General features: G+C 40.7%; 1 protein-coding gene across 2 annotated transcripts in view; it reads left to right on the top strand.

The window, feature by feature from the left end:
• nrp2b (neuropilin 2b) overlaps positions 1-10,620 on the top strand; it is an 82,437-nt gene extending 71,817 nt beyond the window's left edge. The window contains exons 15-17 of one of the 2 annotated variants that reach the window (XM_051118599.1): positions 1,067-1,099; positions 7,160-7,222; positions 8,687-10,620. In XM_051118599.1, the coding sequence (XP_050974556.1) occupies positions 1,067-1,099; positions 7,160-7,222; positions 8,687-8,991 (401 nt within the window). In that variant the 3' untranslated portion in view covers positions 8,992-10,620. Of the gene's footprint in view, positions 1-1,066; positions 1,100-3,589; positions 6,910-7,159; positions 7,223-8,686 lie in introns of those variants that run through there. The other variant, XM_051118601.1, reaches the window with a different exon arrangement.
• The last annotated feature ends 1,467 nt before the right edge of the window (positions 10,621-12,087 follow it).

Genomic DNA, 12,087 nt, shown 5'->3' on the forward strand with positions numbered 1-12,087 from the left:
CACAGAAAGTGTTTTTCAAGTGCTCGGCTCGCACAAAAAGCTGAAAACTAGGCCACACTCACCCTGTGGGCTCTGATCCCAATCTATGTTTCATTAGTTTCTTTTCCTTCTTCTCTCTTATTTGTAAACAGAGCTTTCCAGAGCCATGCCAGGGAATACAGGCAGGCCTGCTCTCGACGGTGTAGCTTTTCACAAACAGACAGAACAGACATTAATGTCGAACAAAGCTCTTCGCTACATGGCCAGTCGCTAACAATGCTATGAAGGTTATTCACTGAGCAAAACATTGCTGTTCCCTCTGAGGACGTATGACTTATTACATTTAAACTGTGATCAGCAGAAGTAGCATTAGTTATGAATCAGAATGGATGTGTGCTGTCACACGCACTTTCATTCAGTTGCTCACGAACACGCTTCCGCCACAGGCCCCCAGCTTTGGGACTGCTCTTATTAATTAAAGCTGTTCGATGTGCATGCGCCAGCTCTGCGTCGCTGCCAAATCTGTCCCCTGCCTCTCCGCAGAGTTCCTTTTTAAAGCGACGGCATTCCAAACATTCTGAACTGGCATTCTGTTTCACTGGCATTCTGAGTGTGTGCGCTGCACAGTTTGCCAAATGACACACAGCCCAATCCCATTCTCCTCTCTTCTTCACTCTTTCTGTTTCTTCTTAACCTGTACTTGTCATTTCAGACCCCTCTACAAGACTTTATGACGTGCTAAAGGGTTTCTGGGGAGTTAGTTGTACATATGTTGTCAAAGGCGCTGTAAGCAATTTTTAATGAATATCACGCAGTAAATGTTCCTACATGACAGATATCGCACAAATAGGTGTCTTGAGATATCAGGGAGTATATTTAGCTGAAGAGAGTGAAATGGTTAACATTGCTCACAGCACCTCAGAATTCATTTTGTCAAGGAATCAGAGCTGCAGAGTAATTTATTCATACGATATTAATCATACTCAGTCACATGTGTCAGAATTCCATCTGCACTGTTGTTATTTATGTGAATATATTTCATTTGTGTCAGTTTCTTAAACTAATCTTGGTTTTCCTCTCTTTTCAGAACCCTTCGCTGCATTCCCCCCAGAAATGACTGGTGAGTTTTCTGGCATATTGTCATTTCCTGTGCCAATGTTTGTGCTTCCTGCTTGTTGCCTAGCAGCTTGCATCACCTGAAGGGCTTTTGAGAATCATAATACTTTTGGTTGAGCTTCACACCAGCAGCACACAGGGATTCTGTATAGTCTGTTTCCAATCTCACAACAAGTTTAAATGAAGTCAGATTCAGCGCCGTTGCAGTTTGTGTTTATTTGTGCGTTTAGTGACGTTGGTGCCTTTATGTCAAATCATTGCTGTCATGATTGTTGTCCTCACCATCATTATTGTCATATGGATATTTGGAGCATGGGCTGTATCCCAGCATGCATCTGTAGCCCCACATCACATGCTGTGTTTATATGGTGTCGGTGTCATGCCTAAACATCATCAAATGTGGCCGTAGATTCAGTTGGCGTATTACCCCTTGAGATTTCAATACCAAATTTTCTAATAATATATTATTTAATAATAATACTTTTTGCGGTGCATCGTAAAGGAGTATTTCACTTCTAGAACAAAAATTTACAGATAATGTACTCACCCCCTTGTAATCCAAGATGTTCATGTCTTTCTTTCTTCAGTTGTAAAGAATTTATATTTTTTGAGGAAAACATTTCCGGATTTTTCTCCATATAGTGGACTTCAAAGGTGCCCCCAAGTTTAGAGCCCTTTGAAGCTGCACTGAAACTGCATTTTGAAAGCTCAAACACAGGGGAACAATTGAAGTCCACAATATGGAGAAAAATCCTGGAATGTTTTCCTCAAAAAACAAAATTTCTTTACGACTGAAGAAAGAAAGACATGAACATCTTGGATGACAAGATGGGGGTGAGTACATTATCTGTAAATTTCTGTTCTGGAAGTGAACTTCTCCTTTAATTACATAAATTGCTATTCAAGGTGCATCACTAGTCGAAATATAAAATAAAAATAAAAAAATAGACATCAAATCAATAGTCAGTTTTTTTCCTATGGAATTTTAAAGGGATAGTTCACGCAAAAATTAAAATTCTGTCATTAATTACTCACCCTCATGTCTTTCCAAACCTCTAAGAGATTTGTTCATCTTCGGAAAACACTTTTTAACATATTTTTGATGAAACCCAAAATCCTGACCCTGCATAGACAGCAACAAAAGTTTAAAAAACCAGAAAGGTAGTAAGAACATTGTTAAAATCACAACTGTTGAATAAAGTCGTTATTTTTGTTTTCTTGGTGCACAAAAAGTATTTTAACAATGTCCTTACTACCTTTCTGGGCCTTGAACTTGGTAGTCTATGCAGGGTCAAAAAGCTCTCGGATTTCATCAAAAATATCTTAATTTGTGTTCCAAAGATAAACAAAGGTCTGATGGGTTTGGAACGGCATGAGGGTGAGTAATTAATGACAGAATTTTCATTTTTGGGTGAACTATCCCTTTAAAAACTTAGAGACAAAGTTGATACAAAACATCACTGAGAACTCTTTTAGAACTATTTCATTCTTTTGAACTATGATATCTTGCCTCTGGGGTGACACTGCACTGATATGCTTTATCAGTTTATAAACTGGCAAAGTAATAAATAAAGTTAACCATTTTAAAACACTGTAATAAGAATGGCAAAACTCTAATATCGACGGTACACATGAAGTGTGTGAGCATTGCATTGATGGTGTGTGTGTGAGCTGCTGTACTGCTATGGATGTCATGTTTATTCCCCAACAGCTGTATGATTGCGGTCAATCAGATTCAGCTGCAGTGGAATAACCCTCACACACTCCATTTGAAATGATTGTGGAGCACACAAGCCCACTAATAACGTATTCCTTTAGTAACTACCTCCCTTTCTTTTAATTGAAGTGGAAATGATTCCCAGAGTAAGTAGATTCATTTTCCCATAGCAGTCAGAATTCCTAGATTACATGCGTGTTTATGCATAGACGAGGGAAAGATGAAATGGAGGGAATAGAAGGAATGATTGGTGGAGGTTTGTGTGTATGTGTGTGTACACAAGTGTGATGGGTGAGCAGTTTTCATGCACTGCTGGGTTGGGTTCATGGAAGACTTTGGCTTGAGGCAGATGAAGCTGGCACAGATCCATGCATGCAAGAAAACAGAACTTTTCCCCCAGAAAGAAAAACTACCAAGCACTCACACACACACAAACACACACTCAACAATGGCTGAGAGAAGGTGCTGACATCAGGCGGTGTCTTATGACACTATTTGCTTTTATGATCTTCGCATTTGGTTGCATATGAAATTAGCACTGATTCCACAACCCACAAAACACGTCTGCACTTTTACCGTGGACACAAATCAGTTCGTACAGTTATAGAGTACCGCAGACAGGCGACGTGCATGTGCATTTGCGTGTCTGTGTTTGTTTTGTTTGTATGCAGCACCAAATCAGAGCAAAATCATTCACGTACAATCCAAGATGGCTTGAAGCTATGCAGTCTGCATGCCTCTCTACCCCAAGCCAACTCTTCTGTGTCTCTCCACCAGGGGGAGCCTCACCTGGCTGGAGCGACCCCACTGTTGACACGACAGTGTCCCTGCAGCCCATGCCCACCTACTGGTATTACGTAATAGCCGGAGGTGGCGCCATTTTCCTCCTGGGCTGCGTCACGTTGGTCATGGTGCTGTGTTGCCATCGCTACCACCTGGCGGCCAAGAAGAGCCAGCACTCGGTGTCCTACCAGAGCACGTACACGGGACAGTACGCAGGCGGCGGGCCTGGGGGTCTCTCCGGACCTGGGGTGGAGCCGATGCTAACGATTAGGTTAGAGAAGCAAGAGCCCTGCTCCCAGTGTTGAGGCGACACCAATGGCACCTAGGTGGTGTCCTTTAAAGTCAAGGATGAAGATGTGGACACGTATAAGCACCAGAGTTGTCGAGTTTTCTGAGACTCTTTTGTGGAGCTCCAGTGCTGGGAAGGAGGAGATCTGCTGTGCCGAAGGGACATCCAGCCAAAATCCTGACTGGCAGGGACCCCCTTTTCCCTTCTGTCTCTCTCTCTCTCTCTTGTGTGTGTGGATGGGAACCTTACTGTGAAAAGCTCTAATCTCCTGTTCATGACCAATCCTATTGTACAGTCAAGAGAACTCGGCAGCACTCCCAAACTCTGAGGAGAGCCTGCGAACAGCGACGGGAGGGAGGCGTCGGTACAAAAAGGAAAACCAGGAAACTTTTTTCTTGCATGTGTGCCGCATCTCATGTGCACATTGACGAGAAGTTTCAAAGAGACAAAAGCATGAACTCCGAACACTCTGGGACGCATGTTCGTGCTGGATGTGTCGGGAAGGGGTACCATGTAATGTACTGAATTTTTAACTCCTGGTACCTCTACAAAGTGCTTAAGTTATGAGGACTGGTCCTTTTATCTTCAAGTAGAGCGTGGATTTGGTCCGTTCCAGTGATGCGTCTCCTTTGACTATTGAATGAAGCATTTTGAAGGCTGTTGAGTTCATTTTGAGTATCTGTCAATATGTGTCTATATATAAACTCTTCTTTTCTGAAAGTCACTGGGGCTTTGGCACTTACAGTAAGTACGTCTAAAGAGATTCGGTATGTTTTTCGCCTATATGCAAAGGTCACACGACCCCGCCTTAGCCAGCCTACTCCTCTGATTGGCCGACTGACTGACACAACATTGGCCTTAAGACGCTTCAGTGGCATTGGGCTAGTTCGAGCCGATCACTGTTCTCATTTATTATTTAATCCTTTCGTATTCACGCTCAGCCGAGATGAACCGAAGTGCATATGCAGCTAACCGATGCACTGACTTTATTTTTATAGCTAACGCTAACGCAGTGTGTATTTGTGTGTCGTTTCCCCAGAGATTTTGATTATACATAGTCTTGTAAAAGAGCAGAAGCGGAGAGCTTTGTATATCTGCCAAATGTCAGACGGTGCAAGAGCGCTTCGCTAGCTGATTTTGCTTCAGGGAGCGAGTTGGCACGTTAGCATGTTAGTTGGAGCCCATTTCCAAGTCCACCTAGTGTCACTCAGTACACCTGCTGATGTCTTACTGAATCACAATTTTATCAGACAGGGAGAAGACTTAGCGTTTTATTTTATTAGCATTATTTGCATATGACAATCTTGTTGCAGATCATCTTTGAACGTATCCAGTAACACTATATATGCAGGAGAAAGTTTCAAAATGCACTTCAGAATAATTTTCCCTGGTGCGAATGTTTGCTTCGTCCCTTTCATGTGCCACTTGAAACGTAGCGGTATACCTCTGAAAAGAAAACCATGCGATGTTCTGTCCAAGTACATAGTGTTCAGTGTTCTCTTCTGTACCAAACAAACACAAAAAATAGGCGCCATCAGAGCTCAGGGTGGAAATTCCCCCAACAAAACATTTTCCTCTTTACACATAAAGAGTCTGAGGCTTCATCCATTACTGAAAGCATCTGTCAGGCGGGCACGTCAGATTTTGGCTTCATCTAAAGCAACTGGGATGAAAGGAGAAAGTAAATCCTGATATCTTGTTATGTCCTCCATCTGGCAATAGGTGAAAATAATCCCCCATCACGGACGGGCTGGCCCTTTTTCGCCCGTTTATCTGCTCTCCGCGAAAGAATGTGTGGGGAGATGGAAGGCGAGATCAAAGAAAAGCCTGCTCTAAATATAGACCTCCTCTGCAAAATCCAGGGTCTGAAGGGGTTTGTTTAAAACACAAAAGCACATGAAAGATCCTAGCAGACAGCCAGAGAGACCACCTGACCCGGCAGGCCCATTGTAGAGCATTGTCTCCTCTTTTCCCAGCTAATCCTCTATACAGTAGCGTGTGTTCAGACGAGATGGGACACATGACAGCTTTTCATGCGAGACATCAGTTCTGTTCAGTTTTGAGTCATCTGGTCTCTGTGCAATCTCTCACTTGTTAAAGGAAGGATTTGCGATATGCAACACATTTCTGAGTGCCCCCCAGTTGAAAATCTATCAATGCCAGTGTCTGTCTTGTCTGAAAAGTCTGGGTTCATATGCCTGTTTGATACATGATTAATGTATGAATTTATATCGTTTAACTCTGAAGTCGTGATTCTGTATTTTGTTTTTTAGTCTGAATGTACTACTTTGATTTCATTCTCAGTTTTTCTCTTTACTATTTAATATGAGTTGCTTAAAAAATGACATGTCAGTTGTTCATAGTATGTTTTTGAATCTACTGTGGCTAAAACTTCCTTTGAATCTTTTCATATTTCTAATTAGGTAATGGACCAGATTACATTTTATTAAGCCCGTTGTAAGCATTCTTTGCTGGGAGTCTTTTCCTTTTGCTGTCTCTCAAAAGATATTAATGAGCAAAAGCACTCAGAGGGGCCCCATATGATGCCAAGAGTCTGTCTCTGATAGTACCTGCACAAAACAGCATATGCTCTCACCCCTCCTCAGAGACAGAGACAGGAAAAGGCGGTAGACGTCTAAAGTGTCTGTCTGAAGAAACTGAATTTTAATGTGCAAAAAAATACTCCATGTATGTTTTGCTTAAAAAAAGGTCAAATATTCCATCTACAGAATTTAAAGTTGATTAAAATAGTTTATTTATTAATGTTTACTGAACATGACTTTTTGATGTTCATTATGTCGACATCTGATGAGTTCTGATGGGTTTGTGGTTGTGTGCACTTTTTTGTCCCTTGTGAATGTGGGGCTTCGACCCTGCCATCTATATAAGCTTTTTCTTTTCTCTCTACGACAGCATTTCAGCCTGTTTAAATACATACAGTATGAGGTATATTTTAGCCTGTTGAATTTCGTGGTCTTGGAAATGTTGTATGGAATGTTACAATAAAGTGATATTTTTCTACAAACTGCAGCTTAAAGTAGTTTGTGCTCTTTTTCATGGGTATTCGATGATGTGTAACAGATGCTGCACCTCCATAGCTTGTGTGATCATCAGTGTACAGTTTTTGCTGTTAATGTTGGCCGTTTTGTGCTTGCACATTGTTACTGACTCATGGAACAATAATGTTTTTTAGTTGGATTATACCAAAAGAGCTTTTTTGTATATTTGTTTTAACACTGAGTGTTTCATTTGGGTTGTGTTTGTGTTCCAAACAGAGCGAAGACCCGAAGACCTTGGAAATAATCGTCTATTCAATGGCAGAGATCGCGTTGGTCAAGGTAAATCTATTTGTGTTTTTCTATTGGTGTGTTTCAATAATAAACACAAATGAGTCTGAAACAGAAAGTACACAAGCACACAAATGCAGATGTGAATGCCTAGCCAATGCATTATAAGCGCACAATTCTTTATTCGGCCAGTAACAAATTTCATTACTCAGGCAATAGAGTTACCTTTAGATATCTGTGCCATAACAGCATGTAAGATTATTCAGGTAGCTTGACATATAAAAGAATACAACACACTCAGCCAAAACTACAAGACTACTATGCCACCTACTACTATTCTTCAAAACATCTTTTATAAATCTGTATTTTATACTTGAAAAGCAAAACTTCTTGAAAAAAATTAAAGATATAGTTCATTAATTACTTACCCTCATGTTGTTCCAAAACCCTAAGACCTTCATTCATCTTTGGAACACAAATTAAGATAAATTTGATGAAATCCAACAGCATTCAGACCCTTCATAGACAGCAATGCAGCTGACACATTCAAAGCCCAGAAAGGCAGTAAGGACATAGTTCAAACAGTCCATGTGACATCAGTGGGTCAACCGTAATGTTATGAAGCTACGAGAATACTTGTGTGCGATGAAAACAAAAATAAATATAGCTGCAAGCAGCGATTACCAGGCTTCACATGCTTAAAAGCATTTAAGCACATAAGAAGAAACACATTATGTAGCATGCAACTACCTAAATCAATGATTTAAAAAAGCATTTTTGGCAAATCCACGTAATTTCTCGTAGAAATATTATGTTTTTTTTAATGTTTATGATTGTTATAGTGCCATCTGTGGTCCAATCTCCGATTTCTTTCAAAATTTTCACCATGAGTCAAACAGGCCCACTAAGTTTCATTCCGATCGGCTTCCGTTAACCTTGTCTAACAGGCGCTCAAACTTCATCGGCCAATGGCGTCAATGTTTTTTTTGTGATATGCAAATGTCCTTATGGACACTTGTCGCACTTTGGACATGTTGATAGGACAAACGGTTGCATAGTTATAGCCATTTGTATGTTTTTTCCCTGGTATAGCGCCACCAAGTGGCCAAGCTCTGTGATTTTGTTCCTGTGACTTCAGATTGAGCTCTTACATACATGTTTATTCCATTAAGGAGTTATAGGCTAAAAGTGGCCCCGCCCCTTTGGAATGTTTTGTTCCTTAGCGACAGGGTATTGATAATTATTGATATTTACTCTCCAGAGAATCTTCCTGCACTGGTTTGGTTACAATCGGGAAAAAAACTAGGACTAGTTTGCAAAAGTAGGTTTTTCAAAAAATCCAAAATACCAGAAAATTTCAAGCTCGAATCTGAGGCATGTGTTTTGTCCGGCGTGTGTTGTTTTTAGGGCAACTTGTTTTCACGGTATTCATTAACTATTCAATAATTAAAAAACTGAAAAACATTTTATTAGAGTGAAAATTAAAACGTATAGTTTCATCTCTCCCGTTTTTAGGGTTCCCGTTCCCTGCCTGGACCACACCCAACCCCTCCCGAGAACCTCCAGTGACGCGGATCTCAGAGAAAGACAACGCCTGGCTGTACACCCTTGATCCCATCCTGGTCACCATCATTGTCATGAGTTCCCTGGGAGTTTTGTTGGGAGCGGTTTGCGCCGGTCTCCTGCTCTACTGCACCTGCTCCTACAACGGCCTATCATCCCGCAGCACCACCACGCTGGAGAACTACAACTTCGAGCTGTATGACGGCATCAAGCACAAGGTGAAGATCAACCAGCAGCGCTGCTGCTCCGAGGCCTGATGGCAGCCGATCAGGAGATGCGCTCTGTCCGCTCGTGAACTGGTGCCGGCCTGATCCAAAACTGTGAATGGACCTCACGCCGCTAATATAGGGCTGATCTCTGACTGGGATTGTTGAAGAATCACTGGGAGCATAGAAGCTTCCTGTGCACAGCTCAATGGGAGTGAATCGTGAATCAACACATATCAACCTAATGACTTTCCCTCGTTTCAAAAAAGAAAAAGAACTTTAAAGAAATGTATATTGATATAGATTTGTAAAGAAAAATACAATCTAATAATGCTTAATGGAAGGTAGAAGAGAGAGAGAGGCACTAGGACTAGAAGACAGATTGCTTGTGAAATCTCGGCCTCAATTGTGTGAACGCTGTGGCCTAGAATATTGTGGACATTTGCTTTAGTTTAGACTTGTGTCTTTTCGGTGACTCGCTTAAGTTCCCATCCCATCACGTCTTTTGCCACTTTCCACAATCGTTTTGAAGTGTCAACGCCTCTTATGAATGTTTTATACTTCAGTTCAGTCTGTTCGTAGCATAATGTTTTTGTTGTGGCCATTGACAGTGAGAAAGAAAACATGCTGTATTACATTCAGAAAAATCCTTTTAGACTGAAGTATTAGGATTGTCTTTTGTGTCCCATTTTTTCTCTTTTCCTTTCTTTGGTTTTGACCGTTTGATTTCTAGGCATAGCGTTGAAGACTCTGTGCTGACAACTCAAACTAATTTATCGCAACCTATGGATTGCTAAGGATTCAGAGCCACTGAGCTAAAGAGTGTTGAGAGAGTTGAAAGAGAGAGAGAGCATCTCAGTTCTCTCCTCCTCTCTTTACCCTATTCTTGAAGTAACAAAGACTCAAGCTGGCAGAGCGACTTTGGTGAAGGAGCTGGAAAATCCCCAAGCCACTTTCATGTACAAACAATCGAGCCTTAAGCAAACTGTTTTGGAGGAGAGCCATTTTGAAACACCAGTCCTTGGGTTTGAAGCCACTGGGGCCTCGGAGGAGTCAGGCCTCACACTTGCTTTTTTTCATTTCACCTGTCTGTTTACTCCATGGTTTATTTTGGGCTGCTGAAAATGAAGGCTAACAAGACCAGGTTTGGTGCAAGCCTGAGAGAAGGGTGAGAATTTCACAGAACGTTTCACCTCGAGGTGAAGAGAGCGATAGAACGAGTACACGCATGGGGAAAGTGTGTGTAAATTTCTGTATTGTACCTCAGACTGGCCTCTCGCTCCCCAGAGCCACGCTGGGAGTTCTGTTGACTTGTGGGTGAGCGAGGGGGGTGGAGGGGCTCGTCTTATTAGGGAGTGCGGAAAGCAGCCGGAGACACGGATTGTTCAATCGTTGGGGGAGAGAGCGATGAAGAGGGAGAGATTGTGTGTATTCAGCTCGGTTTTCATTGGACTCTGTTGACTCTTTTCCAAGTGCCTTGGAGCTCTGGCCTGTTTTGGCTTTGCTGCAGAGCTGTGATAGTATTACCTCGTCTGTCTGGGACAGGAGGCCAACACCAAAAGACATGGAGATCCCGGCACTGGTCAGAACATTCAAAAATTGTTGTTTGTAGACTTTGTACAGAAAAAAAGTTCTTTTTTATTGTTATTATTATTATTTAATAAAGTATGATTAACGATACTTGTGACTGGTGTGAAAATGTATCTATCTGTTTGTATCTGTCTGTGTGTCTGTCTATCTATGTATCTATCTATCTATCTGTATGACTGTATTTGTGTCTATCTATCTATCTATTTGTATGTCTGTCTGTGTGTCTATGATAGACATACAAATAGATAGATAGATAGATAGATAGATATAGTATCTAGATAGATAGATGGATAGATATAGATAATATCTCTATCTATCTATCTATCTATCTATCTATCGGATAGATCTGTCTACAGTTGAGGTCAAAAGTTTGCACCCCCCTTTCAGAATCATTAAAAATAAGAGGGATCATACAAAATGCATGTTATTGTTTATTTAGTACTGACCAGAATAACATATTTCACATTAATTATGTTTACATATAGTCCACAATAGAAAATAATACATTTATAAAAATGACCCGTTTCAAAAGTTTACATCCCCTTGATTCTTAATACTGTGTTGTTACCTGAATGATCCACAGTTTTTGTTTAGTGATAGTTGTTCATTATGAGTCCCTTATTTGTCCTGAACAGTGAAACTGACTGCTGTTCTTCAGAAAAATCCTTCAGGTCCCACAAATTCTTTGGTTTTCCAGCATTTTTGTGTATTTTAACCCTTTCCAACGACTCATATGCAACTATTACAGAAGGTTCAAATGCTCACTGATGCTCCAGAAGGAAACATGACGCATTAAGAGCCAGGGGGTGAAAACTTTTGGAATTTGAAGATCAGGGTAAATTTAACTTATTTTGTCTCCTGGGAAACATGTAAGTATCTTCTGTAACCTCTAAAGGGCAGTACTAAATGAAAAAATATGATATTTTGGCAAAATAAGGAAAATGTACACATCTCCGTTCTGTTCAAAAGTTTTCACGCCCCAGCCTTAATGCATGGTTTTTCCTTCTATAGCATCAGTGAGCATTTGAACCTTCTGTAATAGTTGCATATGAGTCCTACAGCTGTCCTCAGTGTGAAAAGATGGATCTCAAAATCATACAGTCCTTGTTAAAAGGGTTCAGAGAGAAAAAAATGCTGGAAAACCAAAGAATTTGTGGGACCTGAAGGATTTTTCTTAAGAACAGCAGGCAGTTTAACTGTTCAGGACAAACAAGGGACAACTATCACTAAGCAAACAAACAAACAAAGCAGCTGTGGATCATCCAGGTAAGAACACAGTATTAAGAATCACATTAAGGGATGTAAACTTTTGAACGGGATCATTTTTATCAATTCAGCTATTGTTTTCTCTTATAGACTATGTGTAAACATCTTTTATGTGAAATATCATATTAGGTCAGTACTAAAAATTTCTATCTATCTATCTATCTGTCTGTCTGTCTGTCTATCTATCTCTATCTGTTTATCTATCTGTCGGTCTGTCTATCTACAGTATCCATCTATTTGTCTGTCTGCTTATCATCTGTCTATCTGTCTGTTTACCCAACTATCTATCCA

This window comes from Labeo rohita, chromosome 9 (genome assembly GCF_022985175.1).
Source record: "Labeo rohita strain BAU-BD-2019 chromosome 9, IGBB_LRoh.1.0, whole genome shotgun sequence".
Classification (NCBI taxonomy): Eukaryota; Metazoa; Chordata; class Actinopteri; order Cypriniformes; family Cyprinidae; genus Labeo; species Labeo rohita.